The 17,035-nt window shown below is 41.7% G+C and overlaps 1 protein-coding gene across 3 annotated transcripts in view; it reads right to left on the bottom strand.

The window, feature by feature from the left end:
* Lpcat2 (lysophosphatidylcholine acyltransferase 2) overlaps nucleotides 1-17,035 on the bottom strand; it is a 63,388-nt gene that overhangs the window by 27,646 nt on the left and 18,707 nt on the right. For all 3 annotated transcript variants that reach the window (XM_021170591.2, XM_029480768.1, XM_029480769.1), the window contains 5 exons: nucleotides 16,056-16,114; nucleotides 14,579-14,613; nucleotides 10,693-10,747; nucleotides 3,594-3,676; nucleotides 853-978 (listed from right to left, as the gene is read on the bottom strand). In XM_021170591.2, coding sequence (XP_021026250.1) covers nucleotides 853-978; nucleotides 3,594-3,676; nucleotides 10,693-10,747; nucleotides 14,579-14,613; nucleotides 16,056-16,114 — 358 coding nt within the window. The remainder of the gene's footprint in view (nucleotides 1-852; nucleotides 979-3,593; nucleotides 3,677-10,692; nucleotides 10,748-14,578; nucleotides 14,614-16,055; nucleotides 16,115-17,035) is intronic.

The following is a 17,035-nucleotide window of genomic DNA, read 5'->3' as shown; positions in this document are numbered from 1 at the left end:
CTAAACTATACACACTTCCTTTGATATCAGCTATCAAAAGTGAGAATAGTAAGACACTGGGGTCAATAAATTCTGTAAATTCCTAGTAAGGATAAGAAAGGAATGAACTCTGAAGAGGAATACAAGGGTCACATCTCTTACACTGAACAGCCAAACTACTTATACCAAATGATTAAAGTTAGATCACAGATGAATGAGGGGATGTTTTCACCACCACCACCACCACCACAACAACAACGACCGTATGTGAAGGCAGGAAGGCTGTTGCCAACGTGACTCATCAGGAAAGGTGCTTGCCATCAAGTCTGCTGATCTGAATTTATCTCAGTGGTGGAAATCATGGTGGGAAGAGACAAGTGAGTTTGCAAGTTGTCTTCTCAGCTCTACCCGTGGATTGTGGCATGAGTGTGTATGTGAGCGTGTGTGCACACGTGCACACATAAACTCATACATATAAACACACACCTTTTTTTAAAGGCAGGTGTAAGGCAGGTATTTTAAGTGATAGAGTTGTCTGGGTCAGTTTTCCCCATGGGATGCTCTGAGCAGTGTATGCCAGTGCCATGCACTTGCCAGTTGCTCTGGCGCACTTCTGAGTGGCAGGGTGATCTATCTGTACATACGTACTGATAACTCTCACTTGTTACTTTGAGCAGCTCACACAGACACCACTGTGTCAATTATTCATGATAAAACAAAAATAGATTTAAAAAATAGACGATAAATTCACCGTTCTGGCTTTCCTGCTAAGCACCGCATAGAACTAGAACAATAATAAAGTAAGAGAAAGCAGAGATGGGATTTCCCACTCTGCACATTTACAAGGGTTTACTGATTTTAAAATACACTTACTTCAGTTTCCGGCTAATCTTCGAAAACTCTACCAGCCCGGCCTCCATAGGCAACGTGAGCTGTCCCGCTGAGATCATCAGCCTGCAGTCTTCGTAGGTGTGATCCGTCACGGGTATTTCCAACGCTCTACAAGCAGTAAGACAAAAAAGCGGTCAATGAACCGCTCATGGTTTCCCACTACCCCTGAGCTAGTGAGCAGGCCAGGGTGCCTGGGAAGAAATGAGGGTTCAGATTCTCCTCTTCTGTTTTTCTACTTTCCAGTCTTGCCCACTGGAGTGTCTTCTGTCTGTCTGTAGAGCTGAAAATTTGTATTTTGCATTCCAACCAGAAAGGCAATACATTATTAGTCGATTCATAAATCACACAGCATAATGGTGGTGTGGGATCTGGTGACAGGAAATGCAAGCCTGAGTCCCACACTGTCACCGCCTCATATGATTTTGGGGGACACTGCTCAGTAACTGGGTCTGGTGCCTTCCTAACCTCAGGGTTACAGTGAGCACAAAGCTAGATAACGTGACTTAAGGGCCTGCATGGCACTTGGTGGGGAGAGCATGCGCTGTGCCTATCATTGCTTTCTGCCTTTTATGCTGTAACACAGGTCTCAGCGTGCACTCCAGGCTCCGCCTCCTAAGAGCTGTCACTAGCTGGCATGTTTTCAGGAGGTTTTATCACCTATTTTCCCACTTGCGTCTCATTATAATAAAAACTGCATGGAAGACAAAGAGGTAATTTTAATATCCATTTTATATAGGAGGGAAAGGAGCTCGGGGGTGGGGTGAATGGCTCTCTCACTCTTCCTGAAGAGCCACACTCGCCCCATTCCCCATGCTGGAAAAGAGCTGATTTTGAATGAATCTCTTCTTTGCTTTAAGGTATACTTTGGGAAACTGAGATACATGGTACAAACTCTTTCTAGTTCTAACATTTATCTCCTCATTTTTAGACATCAACCAGCATATAGTTACAAAATTTGCTTTTCATTGTGGGGAGAAAAATAATCAAAACAATTTGTAGCTGGTTTAGAAACTAAATAAAATGAGTACACCCAAATATTCTCAATAGCAAAAATGTTTCTATAAATATTTACCCTATTTGGAAAACAAATTTATTTTGGTGTGAAGTAACGCATTTGTGTATATGGGGCAGGGATTCAAAATCTGGACTTAGGATTTCTATTGTTGTGATAAACATCATGAACAAAATTTGGGGAAGGGTGTGTTTCACTTATATTTCCAGGTAACAGCCTGTCACTTAAGGAAGTCAAAACAGGAATTCAAGCAAGACAGGAACCTAAAGGCATCATAGATACTAATGCAAATACCAGAGAGGAGTGCTGCTTACTGGCTTGCTCCTTGTGGCTTGCTCAGCCTTTCTTACAGTTCCCAGGACCACCAACCAGGCCCTGTGAGCTGAACCCTCCTACATCAATCTGCAATTTAAAAAATTCACAGCCGGGAGGTGGTGGTGCACACCTTTAATCCCAGCACTTGGGAAGCAGAGGCAAGCAGATTTCTGAGTTCAAGGCCAGCCTGGTCTACAAAGTGAGTTCCAGAACAGCCAGGGCTACACAGAGAAACCCTGTCTCAAATAAAATAAAATAAAATAAAATAAAATAAAATAAAATAAAATATTCACTACAAATTACGGAATGCTGAAAGGGTGGAGAGACAGTCTTCCCCAGGGAAGAAAACACCAATTGGTTTTCCAATACCAAATGGTCAGCCCTGAAAACATACATACCAATAACATTATTCAGACTGAGTATCTATATTATGTATTTACATACACACATGTATGCATGCATGCATATGCACACACACACACACCAAAAAGTAATGAAAGGAGAAGCCATGAATTTGAAAGAAAGAAGTTATATGGGAGGAATGGGAAGGAGGAAATTGAGATATTACAATCTCAAAAAAAAAAAAAAAAAGAAATAATATTTTAAAATAATCCTCCTACCAAAAAGAAAAGATTAAAAAAAAAACTCACTACAGACTTGCCAATGGGCAAATCTCACGGAAGCATTTTCTCAGTGGAGAATCCCTCTTCTCAAATGATTCTAGCTTGTGTCAAGCTGATATAGAACTAGCCAGGACAAAGTCAAATTCAGTTTCTGTTGAGGTCTTACTAAAGGTGGGGGGAGGGGAGGAGGATCTATGGAGGTGGCACCTAGGGAGCCCTGAGGCTGCCTGGGTGGTCACACAGCATAATACATCCTTTCCTTACAGGCTCCATGATTGATCCAATCAAAATACTGGCCAGTTAAAACTCCCTTACATTCAGTAAATATCCACCGTCTGTTGTGCAGTTTCTAAACACTGTCCTGGCCATTCTTCCATGCGAGCAACTGTTTTTCTTTCTGCCAATCCTTTCTACAAGCAAGCCTCTTCCTTTTGGGTACTGTAATCTTTACTGCCTTTTAAACACCCAGCCTTGGGCAGCACAGGGAATAAGAAAAGTGGCCTTAGAACACATGCCTGGAGCCACCCCAAGGCTCTGCAGTGCCAGGCCAGCACCCATGGAAGACACTGGCTGCTCTTTCTACCTGAGGCATGCTTTTATTGGTTTGAGGCAGCACCTGGGAAACATCTGTAGATTATTTCATTGCCTGTGTCCATCAGCATATCATTTTACATCTCAAGAGAGTTGGTGAATGAGAACCATGGGGGTTGGAGGGTTAAATGACATTTACCATTAATTCTCATTATCAGTTGGTATTTCCAGGACATACTTACTCTGCCATTAAGTTCCGGATTCTACTGGCGAAAAGGACAGGATCTTTCTTCTCTTCCTCACTGGGTGCTTGCACGGGCATAAACTGAAAGACAAACATCTTCCCATAGCAATCCTTCGGCCCAAGACAGTGAACACTAAATACATTAAATGATCAGTCAACACACCTCAGTTGTGGTCCTTCCTGGAGCTCATGTTACATGTCACGGAAGGGACACCCACCGGGCTTGGACCTGGGATATGGAAGCCTGGCAGGGTTGAGTCTGCTAAACTGCCTCCCCAACTCTCAAAAGATGGCCATGGTCACTACCAGCTTCAATGTGCTACTTAAGGGGACTGAAGCCTACAGTTCTGGAATTTACAATGCAGCACTGCCTAACATAGCCTCCTTAGATCTCGACTCTCTCCATCTCCATTTATTGTGAAGATGGCCTCTCCCCACCCCGCCTTTTCTTTAAAAAAATATTTTATAGTATTTTCTATTCTACCCATTTCAATGTCAACTACACTTTAGTTACTTGATTGAAAATTATGTTTTGTTATTTTTTTTTCTACCTAAAAAAATTAAATTTCAGAACTGGCTTTCTAGTTTGTTGTCTGTCACTTTTTTCTTTCTTCTTTTCTGTTCTTTCTTTCTTTCTTTTTGGTTTTTTTGGTTTTTCATTTTGAACTTGACTTTACTCTCTACCTAACTTTGACACCTGATTTTTACTGTCCTTTAAGTTCATGTGTGTGTGTGTGTGTGTGTGTGTGTGTGTATGCACAAGTCATGTGGGTGTATGTGCTCATATGTGCACATGTATGTGGAGACCAGAGGTCAAATTCAGGATATCTTTCTTCCTCTACTGTTTTCCACTTCATTTGTTTTTGAGACACAGTCTCTTCCTGAACCCGGAGCTCACTAGCCTTCTAGACTCCCTGGCTGAAGAGCCACAGGGGTCTGCCTATCCCTGCTCCCTCTTACCAATGCTAGAGTTAGGTGTTCATGCCAGGAAGCAGGCAGTTCATCCACTCTCCTCCATCCCTTTAATGTATGGTTTTCTAATACCAAGAAGGCTTTAATTCCATATTCAATATAGTCTGTCAGTACTTATAGTATTCTGGGCAAGATTATTAGGACCTTCTTCTCTAAAGAAGAGCCACGTCTTAATAAGATAGATCAACACATCATTTTAACCCCTCACCTAAAGTACAATTGTACATGGGTTTAATATCTTAGCCTGCCACCCCAATGTTACAGAAGCCACATGGCCCAGGCTCAGCCCAAGGCTGGCCAGACTTTATTTTTCTCCTACTGAATCATTTTTTTCCTGGAGCATGAGAACAAGGAATAGGAAATTATTAATTTTGTGTGGGGCTGGGTGCAAGAAAATGTAGCCAATGTAGTGGGTGGCGGACAGGGAGAAGATTCGCCCTAAAGTGCTAATGCTCTAGAGAACGTTCTATAGATAATCCAATCTTCGATGGATGGTGCCATCCATTTTGTCTCTACTTGTTTACTGAAATATGTTTCTGAGCCAGGGACCATGCGCTATGTCTCATGGGCGCCATTTCATTAATTCTCTCATATATATCATAGAGAATGATAATGTAAAGATGAAATGGCTCACGGCATCGTGACTCGAGTTCATTCAACAAATACTGATTGAGAATGGACCTCCCATGTGTGAGTCTGTGCACCAGGCCCTGAAGATTTGGCATTGAAGTCCCTCCCCCACAGGAAGCTCTGCATGAAGTATGGCAGATATTGGTCACAGTGGATGAGCCGAATCAGCCAACAAGAGCCACTACGCTGTGCTGGATACCTTATAATAGGGGTGTTACAGATGGCTCTGTCAGTTCTAAGGCAAATGAAATCTCCTACAGTGAAATGCTCTCTTACTTACAATAAAAATATGGCTTAAAACACTAAACAACATAGCCAAGGCCACACATAGATGGCAGGCTAGAATTCAGAAGAAAGAAAGAAAAAAAAAATTTGTCTAAAGAAATACCATTATTTTTTTCAAATGGACCTATATTCAAATATGGTAAAGCATGCTATGAATTTTAGGCTATTGGTGACTCAGATAAAGTTTGAACAAAGCAGTGGACCAAGACAAGGCCTAAGGTTCTTTAGTTTGCTTTATGTTATGGACTGGTGTTTTGCCTGCATATATGTCTATTCACAACATGCATGCGTGGGCCACTGAAGCCAGAAGAGGTGGTGGGAACTGAACACAGGTTTGATGGAGAAGCAGCCAGTGCCTTTAGCCACCCATCCATCTCTCCACTGTGAGGTCTGAGTTTCTGAGCAGTAACTTGGGTACCAGAAAGGAAGACACTGGGAGGAGAGAAATAAGGTCCTGGAGGATGCTGTAATGGCCCCAAGGAAGACCTTGGAACACTGAATGGGAGGAATGAGGATGCAGAGCATGATGGGATATAAGAGGCATTTCAAAGATAAAAGTAAAAGGCTTGCAGAGCAATGTGCTATGGGCCATTTTACACTACGTGCTTATCTTATTAACTTTACAAGGAAGCAACAGTGTGTTGGAGACTAGCCCTGCAGTGTGAGTCAGGGAGAGGAATTTAGCCTTTCCAGCTTCAGGTCCTTCTGCCAAATGAACAACTTAGACTCCATAATCTCCTAAGATTCTTTCTGATCAGAAGTCTCTACTGAACATCTAACTAAAACTAACCAAGCCACCAGAGGTCTCCACATCACTTAATATATCTAGAGCAACAAACTGCAAATCAGTTACTGAAACTTCCTTCTGCCCTAACATAGTAAAATTTATTACACTTGCATAGTATGAAATTCAAAGAAGAAACAGGTTAAAAATAATCAGTGTTTATTAAGTTTCTAACAAAACAATGTAAGGGAATAAGGTTTTTAAACTGCCATATACTTTTTTTTTTTAAAGCCAATGAGAGTTTATGTTGAACTCCAGAAAACGGGCAGGCAGCTGGGGGAACTCATCCCCTGCTCTGCTGAGCCTGCCTCCGGCACTAAAGCTCCTGCTCCCCTCTCTGCCTAAATATTCTCTGGTTCACACCATGCTGTACTGTGTCTGACAGCCTGTGCCTGTTGAAGACGCGCTGTCCTGTTTTGCAGCTTTGTGCTGTGTTTTTTTATGGACCCCATGTCTTCTGAAGCCTTAAACCATACACAAGATTCAGAGAAAACTCCTGGATGTATTACCCATGTTTATCCAATAGCCAGGACCTCGCCTGCTACCGACACCGAACACCTGTAAAACTAGTTTAACGCTCATTGTTTCATAACCACACAGAGCGCATCTTACCAACTGCTGACTAAGAAGGGGAAGACGGTTAAATGCTGGCACTATGACCATCTTCCTTTTCTTTTTTGTCTTAGAAAGCAAAGCCACTGTTAGGTCAACGCTAACAAGTGTGATGCTGTAGCTCTTATGATTCCTTTAGGAAAAAGGCAAAGACTGCTCTCAGCATCCGCTGGTGCTTCCTTCCCAGGGGAAGAACGCTGCCAGATGAGGTAGGATGTCAAAGTTAATGCTTAATGAACGCTTACCACATAAGTAGCCTTATTAAATTTCACAACCCCATAAAAAGGTGTTATTATCCTCATTCGCCGGTGAGAACACAGATGTAGAGAAGCTGAAGTAACTTTAGCTTCACATATAGGCAGGTAGTAGTAGGAAAAATATGATGCATTTTATAACGCTCATATATCTACTAGCACTCAGAAGTTTCAGAACTTTGTCAAGTTCCAGGACGAAGTTGCTTTGCCTGCACAAGTATACCTATGGCTGGTGTGTATTTATGTGAGGATGTAAAATTGGGGTTTTCTAAAAGGCCTGTTTTAGATCCAAAATTATAAATAATTTCAATGTCTTTGGATATTTAAATAAATTATTCAAACATACGGGTGCGTGCAAGCAAAACACTATGTTCAGCAATGGACCAAGTATATAAGGATGATCCCATGAGATTGCAATGGAGATGTTTAGACATGTTTTTAAGTGTCTAAGTATCTCTCGTTGTATCATAACTACCTACAGTATTTAAAATAGTAAGATGCTGAGCAGGTTTACGGTCGAGAAGCGACAGGCCCTACCACATAACCTAGAAAGCCTCTGTGTGGAGAAGCCTTTTTTTTTTTTTTTTGTCTAAATTTGTACAAGTACAGTCTATAATGTTTATAAAAATGCATTTCTGAGACTATATCAGCTGTTATATCTGTCTGCATTTGAGCTTCCCCTGAGCAATCGATGTTGTGAAGACATAAGAATGTTATATAATATACAATTATCATCGTCACTATTCACCCAAGTTCTCCTTTAAAAGTGTAAGCCTAATACCACGTTCTTGAGTAGTAGGCCTTGGCTTGGGTTTATTCAAGGCTGAAGGCGTTTCAATAGCATGCTTAGAACAATGACTTGGAGTCAGAAATAAAGATTTCCATCACTTAAAAAAGAGAGAGTTGCTCACCCGGACACCTGCAAGTCCAGAGACAAATGACCAACAAGCTTGCTGTGGGGCAGCTCAGCTCTGCCACTGAAGTTACAGGGAAGCCTGAGGCTCAGCAGCAAGGCTGATTGTTAGTCAGTGCTAGGGCGTGGCCACACGTACTGCCTGAAAGGCTGCTGGGCTGCACTTCTGAGATATACTCAAACAGTGGAAAACTAAAATATTCAAATGTCATGAAGCTACTAGACCCAGGCATGGTGGTGTACATCTTTAATCTTAGCTACTCAGAGGCAGGAGAGTTTCAAGTTTAAGGCCCATCTGGGCAGCTTAGCAATATTCTTTCTTAAAATAGGAAAAAAAATATGCTGGAGATATATGTCATTCCATGGTATAACCCTTGTCTAGCTTGTGTGAAACCCTGCATGAAATTCCCAGTACCATAAAGGAAAAGAAAATGAGTAAAGCAGTCAGGAGCTCCATGGGAGAAAGAACTGTAAATCCAAAATAAATAGAACCAAACGAAGAATACTAAACTTAAAAGTCAATAAATTCCAGTTCTGCACCACAATCCAAATATATCAGCTCAATGCCCTACTGATTCAACTACGTTCAACAAGGCTGGTCATCACTTTGTGACGTTGTGGGACAAAGAATACATTCACTCCTTTGCCAGGGGGAGAATGCAAATACTGTAACTTCTTTCTTGCTTTTTCCTGACACGGAAAGGAAATGTGCCAAGAGCAGTCAGAGGACAGGATGGGGAACTTACGGACCCTGATGTAATGCACTTTCATCACTGACACGGATGCAAGGCAGGAAAGTCCGGGGCTGTGTGCACCCCACACCTGCAGCTGCCTCTTAACTAGAGAATGGTCAACTTAGGGGGAAGGGTAACTGATGGTGGTGTGTGTGTGTGTGTGTGTGTGTGTGTGTGTGTGTGTATGTGTGTGTGTGTAGTGTATATTGTGTGTGTGAAGTGTATAGTGTGTGTGTGGTATATGTATGGTGTGTGTGTGTGGTTTGTGTATGGTGTACGTATGTGGTGGTGTGTGATGTGAGTATGCATAGTGTGTGGTGTATGTATGGTGTGTGTGTGTGTGTGTGTGTGTGTGTGTTATAGCTTTCCAAGTCTGCAGAGGTGATAACAAGGTTGTTTTAAGTATAGGTTGGTTGGGTTTTTTTTTTTTTTTTTTAAGAAAAAGAAACTAGAGCTAGACCACATAAACAGTTACTAAAGAAGAGAGAGCAGTGCTCAGGGCATTTAGGGACAACAGTGTGACTTGCCCCAAGTGTCCTCTGTGCACAGAGTTTTGTGTTCTAACCTCAAAGGTTCTGAAAAGACCCCTAGTTCACTGTATTTGCCCTAGTGTTGGCTGAACGTTGTGGGATATAGATTAGCTCTTTCCCTCCACAGAAGTGACTAGGATTAATCCAAGACTAAGTGCTCTGCTCCATTTTATGACTATGCTGACAGATGCTTTAAAAGTGGTCAGGTACACAGTGACACTCATAAAAAGGTATCTTCAAAGTCCTCAGATAGCACACGAATCTCCAACGAGTTCACTAAAGCTTAAACTCACTCTGAAATCTAATCCACTCCTGTGTATCACTTGGGGTTGCTACGTACCTATGAATACTTAAACAATTAAGTTATCCAGCAAGGGAAAATAGTATTTTAAATGTCACAGTCCTGCTACTTAGAGCACAAGCCTCCACTCAGAATTCTGCAGTACATATAAAAGTGTAATATTTTCTTTCTTTCTTTTTCTTTTTTTTTTAGGAATAACGTTATTTATTTTTATTTTATGTGTTTGAGTGTTTCTGCCTGCATGTATTCTGGTACTCCCACTGCAGTGCTTGCAGAGGTCAGAAGAGGGCAGTGAATAACCTGAAACTGGAGTTTCCATGTGGCTGTGAGCTGCCATGTGGGTGCTGGGAATCACACCCTGATCCTCTGGAAGAGCAGCCAGTGCTCTTAACCTCTGGGCTATCTCTCCAGCCCCTACTTCCACTGCCTAATCCACAGGTACAACTGGAACATCCAAGCTAGAGTCTCAGATGCCAGTACTGTAACCTTCGGTAAAGACTTGAGGGTCTCACTTGCTCTCTAGAACCAATTCTTAGGGTCTTCATATTTGGGTCCAAATTTTGAAAAGGTTCTAGTCATCTACTCATTCTCCATCTGCTCCTGAAATTCAAAGTCTGTCCTGTGAATGAGGACAGGAGCTACACAAAACCCCCTAGAGGTTCGCAGATGTAAAAGCAGGCTGTGCAAGCATCAGAAGCTGGTTTCTCTGGTCCACATCCCAAGTATTACCTCTCAGCTTTCATACAACTCGTCTTCGAGGAAGCTGGCTCCGCCAGCTAGCACTGCTCTTTCGGTTGGGTGTGGAACATTAAACTAGGCATGGGCCAGCATTAAAATGGACAAGGGTGGGAGAGGGGAGGCACATTTTACCTGCCCGAGTGATTAGCATGTTGCAGGGTCTCAGAAGTTATATGTGCTTGCTGGCTGGATTCCAGGAGCTAAATCTCTTAGAAACCGAATCTGTAAGACTGGGGGGGGGGGGTAATTTGAAAGGTGCTGGACTGCAGCCTCTAAGCTAGGATTCAGGGTCAGAGCAGAGGCTACATCATCCTAAGCCCCGAGGCTGCATCTGAACGGCTTACCTCAATCTCCACCTTCGTGAAGAGTTGACAGAAAGTGAGCACACACAGCTGGAGGCTGAAAAAGAGAGGAGAGAAGCCTATTCTCTCTTGCATAGCAATACAAGTACAGTGTGAATTCACACATGGGAACTCCCACATCATGTTACATATATACTTTGGATTTAGATATGCTACTTTCAAGCCACGAATCCTCTCTGGGTCAGATAACTACTCTTATGATTGAAAAAATAAATCACCAAATGCAATCACTATGTTGTTTTAGTGAGTGTGAGCTACAGCTCAAATAGATCAAACCTCAAATGTATACTTGCCCTGATAGCACCCTCACAGGCCTAAGTATCTATAGAAAGTACCCAAAGTCTACTTAAAGAAACACAAATATGCATGGGAGACAGGGCTCAATGGTTAAGAGCACTGGTTGCTCTTCCAGAGGTCCTGAGTTCAATTCCCAGCAACCACATGGTGGCTCACAATCATCTGTAATGGGATCTGATGCCCTCTTCTGGTGTGTCTGAAGACAGCTACAGTGCACGCATATAAATAAAATAAAATAAAATAAAAATCTTTAAAAATAAAATTTTAAAGGTATACAAATATGTTTACAGAAAAACTCCTAAGTAGAACATCATATTTCTAAATTCGTCAGGTAACAACTTTTAAATAAAAGTCAGTGGGGTTTTCCTTAAAATTACCAATTTTATCAAAGCCATCCAAGTAAGAAAGCTTGAACTATGGAGAAATGTCCTGAAAACTTCGGAATGTCACTGTAATTCTAGACAGAGGGCTTCTGCAAGTGGCTGACCCACCCATCAGAGTCAGTTTTTGAGACAAATGTCATGCCTCACGGCTTTTCAGGACGAATTTAGACTCTAAGCCAGATTTCTGTAGGATTGACCCAGAACTCAGGCACAGTGGATTAGACCATATGTTTAAGAAAGCAACCAGTCAACCTTTCATTTGTGTGTGTGTGTGTGTGTGTGTGTGTGTGTGTGTGTATGTGTGTGTACTATTAAGAAATTAAAGAATGACTTATCTGTAAAAATTATCCGAACTGAGACTTACTTAAGTTAGGGATTTCTCCAAGGAATACTGGCTCCACCTGGAGAGAAGGGGCACTCAGTGCCTTCGTCCCAGTGCATAAACCCGAAGTCACACAGACAGCTCTGGGTAAATCCAGTGAGTTCACAAAACAAGCAAAAGGACATAAATGCGGGAAAGGAGGCTTATCAGGAGAAGGACAGGTTGACAGGGTGGTGGGAAGGAGAGAAGAGGAGTAGCATACCCAGGATGCATTGGAGTTACATACCCAGAATGCATCAGAGAAACATACCCAGAATGCATCATTTGTGAAATAGCCTACGAACAAATTTAATAAACTTCATAGGGTTTTGTTGTTGTTGTTGTTTTGTTTTTTAAGAACAAAAAGGAATTGGGGAGTTAGATTTAGGATTTGTTAGAGTTAATTATGGTTTAAAACTGTGATTGTTTCTAAGCCTTTCCTCAGGAAAAAAAAAAAAAAGGAAGACTTTTTACTACATATAAGCTCCAAGCCATACCAACCCACCTTAACCACTGTCAAGTGAACTATCTTAAAATTTTCCTGTTGGGCAGTAGTGGTGCATGCCCCTTTAATTCCAGCAATTAGGAGGCAGAGGCAGGCGGGTTTCTGAGTTTGAGGCCAGCCTGGTCTACAGAGCGAGTTCCAGGACAGCCAGGGCTACACAGAGAAACCCTGTCTCGAAAAACCAAAAAAGAAAAGAAAGGAAAAAGAAAAGTAGAGAAGAGAAAAGAAAAGAGAAAAGAAAGGAAAGAAAAGAGAAAAAAATTCCTATGTGTTTGAGTGTTTTGACTGCATGTATGTCTATGCACAATGTGTGTGCAGCATCCACAGAGACCAGATGTCACCAAATGCCCTGAAATTGGAGCTGCGGCTTGATTGTGAGATGTCCTGTGGGTACTTGGGTCCCTCTGCAAAAACAGCCAGTGATCTTAAGCACTGAGCCATCTCTCCGGCCCAAGTGAACTATTTTCAACCATTCACATAGGGCCCTGGGATCAAGTATTTGGACAGGTAGATATTTATTTTTTTAAAGTACAAAGGTTGAACACAACAGCTCACTAAACATGCCTTGTTCATACTACACTTCTTAGAAAATCACCTTCCACGGCTCTGTCTCTTCTAAGCTTACTCCTCCATGCCCCTTCTCCCTTGAGGTACCGCCCCGGTGAAATATCTCTGTTTTGGTAAAACAGCAACTGAGACTATAGATTTGGGAATAAGAGGCACTGTGCTAGCAGAAGCACTCAGTGGGCCAGAAGACAGGTGATAATGGGACTTGCAGAGGCAACGGCCATGTACATTTGCACAAAACAAACTTGGTGCCTTTGAAAGATTTTGTGTCTCCATCTAAGTCACTAGGCATCTTTGACACGAAACATCTTTTTCCTCTCCAAAATTTGCTTTCTGATTTCATTTTTCCCTTTATCCCACACTCCCCAGAGTGGAAGGCTGTACTCTGAAGTTCCTCTGTGTCCTTCCCCTACCTCGGCTTCCAGAAAGCTTTCTTCTATTTGACCTTCGCAACCACCCAGACTGCTGTGTAACAAAGCTATACAGATCAGCAAGCTCAAAGCCACGCTCTCCACAGAACACCTAGCCAGGAAGTGCCCAATGGATACCTTAGAAGATAGAAATCGGTATCCACTGAAATTCCAGACACCATGCTTCTGAGATGATCAAATACTACTTGTCTCTCATTTTTTGTTGTGTAAAAGTTAAAAAAAAAAAAAACTTGGAATTCAACATTAGTAGCAACATGAAACATGCAGCTAGTCTGAGGAGTCAATTGATTCCTTAAAAAAAAAAAATTGAACATAACACATTGCCTACAGCCCCTTTGTCATCCTGTTCTTTGTTTCTAACATTATCTGTTTAATTTCACCTACAAGGACTGAACACTGCAGCTCCCAAAGGAACATACGTGTTCTCTATGATAACTTTTATTTAACTGTCCCATGAGCTACCTTTCCTAATTCAAATTTATTCTCTCGGAGAAATTTCTGCGTGCACACACAAAGGGAGGAATATATACTACCTTTTCTCCCAGACTTCTAAAGCTCAAAAGATTGTGTAAACGCTATGTAGAGAAACCAGAGGATGCTAGAATGAATTGATGACATCCTCTAAAATATCTCCATTGTTATTTGAGCTCCCTGTTAACATTGTCAAAACCTGGGTAAGGCCCTTGGGAAGATTTTTCAAATCCAGATTTGCATATGGGTCTTGCTGAAATTTAAGGAGGCTTGAACTTTTCTAGCGGGAGCCAATCAAAAGATCTTGGAAGAAAGCTGCATTCTGCGTGCCCGTTTTCATAAAAGGCCTGTTTCGATTCAGCTTGTTCGATGGTGAGAACATCCCTCATCTCTCTAAGATCTCCAGAAACCGCTGACCACTGTGCTTTCAAGATCCAGCACCTTGGAACTGAAGTCCTGGGTAGCCACTTCCTTAACACAGACATAGCACAGAAGTTTCAGGTCCCGAAACTCAAGTGAACTGCTTAAACCAGCCTTTTAAAGTCTGAGCAGACAGGCTACATGATTCGAAACCTACAGTGGGAATGAAACCCCAAGATCCAAGCTAAGCACAATGCAAGCCAGGGCCCTGGACTGTTCCTTACAAACTGACAGATTACCCGTATTCTGAGAATGGTGTTTAATGGACATCAATCTCACTGGGCATTTAGTGGACAAGAAGGTTATACTGTCCCCAGAGAGACAGTTAAGAGACTCAGGACTGATTGAAGATTCTGCTTCTGAAGAAGGAATAAATTCTATTTCTTTTCTTCATCAAGATTGGATGAAGTATTAAACTACGTAAGTGACTTACAATGTATAGCCTTGCCAGGTCCAGGTCACAGTATCCTAAAAGAGAAGTAGTCAGACTGTTAGTCTAGACGGGTAGGGATACCTGTAATCTCAGCAGATGAGAGATGGAGGCAAGAGATCAGGAGTTCAAACCCAGTGTTAGCCGTACCATGAGTTCAAGGCCAACAGAAGCTATGTGAGACCTAGTCTCAAAAAACAAACAATACAAACAACCTAATAAAATTAATCTTTGTTTAGTATTAGGACTCATGTAGATTTTCTCTAGAGTAAAAAGCAACATATTAAAGACTAAAATAAGCTTGTAACTATTAAATAACATGAACTGATGTTAAAAACTCATTAATGACACTGACTATACAGCTGCACAGAGGTCACTTCCCACCCCTGTATATTTTTATGGAACAACTGGTTCTGAATTTAAAATATTGTACATGTTCATTTATTTTTTTTCCCAAACAAGCATATCTGGAAAAGTAATGTGCGTGTAATATATATAAGTTATCATTTATCAAAAATGATTATTTGGAAGAAAAAAAAGCCAAAGCAGTACACAATGCAGTAATTTTAATATGTGAAGATTTAAATACACAGACAGAGGCCTGAGTAGAAGTTTGATGGATTTTGTTTTGTTTTGTTTTTTGTTTTTCTGAGACAGGGTTTCTCTGTGTAGCCCTGGCTGTCCTGGAATTCACTCTGTAGACCAGGCTGGCCTCGAACACAGAAATCCTCCTGCCTCTGCCTCCCGAGTGCTGGGATTAAAGGCGTGCGCCACCACTGCCCGGCTAGTTTGATGGATTTTAATTTCTTATTGACCGCAGATATTCAAGTTGTGAAGCTAGTCATTAAAAAGAAATCTGAGCAGGTCTAGAGCTCATAATCTTTCCTAGTATGAGTTAACAGTTACACCCTCCTTTGATTACCCTCTGGTGAGGCAGGAAGCCCAGTGTCTAGAGAAAGCAGCATAGTTAATGTGTGGAGGATAACAGTGGGACCAGCTGATGCACAAGAAGACACTGCTTCCAGGGCAGCCTTGGACTCTAGAGAAGATGTGGAGTTCTCTAGGGCAGTTTCTATACCACTTGCCAATGCTCACTCAGCCAGTAGGTGCTCCACCTGTGCTTACTGCCTCCCCCAGGGTTATTCTCTGCTTCCAGCCTTGCTACCACCAGTCACCTCTGTATCTGGAGAGGTCTCCTTGTCATCTCTACGAGAATCATACATTTCTACTGTCCAGTCTAATCAAAGCCTAAGTCTGAGGCTCCCCTCTCCATCACAGAGATGGCAGAAGAAGAACTACGTAACGCCTTCCTGAAGCTAAGTTATACAGAATGGTGTTTAGTACTGGTATCACATTTTAAAATGCCGGCAACAGATGGCATTAATCTGCCCAATTGCTTCCCCCATTTAGCCTTTTATCAATGAGATTTCTAAGAGTCCTAGAAAATGAGCTATTTGGAATACAGAATTCCTTCCCTTACCAGCTTGTTTGGGTATCTGAGGAGGACGGGCTGCACTGGAACTCCTGGGATGAAGGCTCCTAAAACCACATGGAAATTGTATAACAAGGTTTGTATATGAACAAGAGGTATATAATAACCAAATAGTATAAATACACTGATTGCTTGAGAGTAGACAAAACAGAGGCCAAGATGAAGTATTTACAAGTTATTACAAGTAAGTTATTACTCACGAGTTATTCAAAGTAAGACGTAAGCAAACATCAAATGCTGTGCCTCACCCACATACACACATATTTATTCACTGTTTTCTTTGGTAAAGAAAACGACATTTATTTTGAAACATATAATTTCACCATTTATTTATTTTTATTTTGGGGATGGTTTTCTTTCCTAAATACATACTATCCAAATAAAAAAAAAAAGTGAGGACAAAAGTCGAGGCAAACAAATAAGCAGAGGAAGCAAAGCTGCCACACTGGCCTGAAGCGAGCCAAGCCTTTGTGCAAAGCACACTAGCAGCCAACAAAGGGCCTGAAGTGTTCCACGTTAAAATGAAAGGTGCATTCATGGCTGCTTTCCTAGCATTGAAAAAAAAAAAAAGAGTGAACTTTGGAAGGCATGTAAAAGCATGAATGGTATTAAGGTAGGCTGTCTACTTCTCGACAGAAGACCCCAGATATCTATGAGGTTCCTTGGAGGAAAAAGAAGTCAGTGACCTCTGAGCATGCACACACACAGATACACACAGACGACACAGATATAACATAGACATATACACAGAGGCACAAACAGACACACACATATAGACACACACATAGATTCACACAAGCAGACAAACACAGACACACAGACACACACATACATAGATATACATAGGCAGACAAATGCGCATGTGCGCGCGCACACACACACATACACACACACATACACACACATACACACACACACATACACACACACATACACACACACACACATACACACACACACACATACAC

Source organism: Mus caroli, chromosome 8, assembly GCF_900094665.2.
Source record: "Mus caroli chromosome 8, CAROLI_EIJ_v1.1, whole genome shotgun sequence".
Taxonomy (NCBI): domain Eukaryota; kingdom Metazoa; phylum Chordata; class Mammalia; order Rodentia; family Muridae; genus Mus; species Mus caroli.
This window is presented reverse-complemented; position numbering and strand designations above follow the sequence as displayed.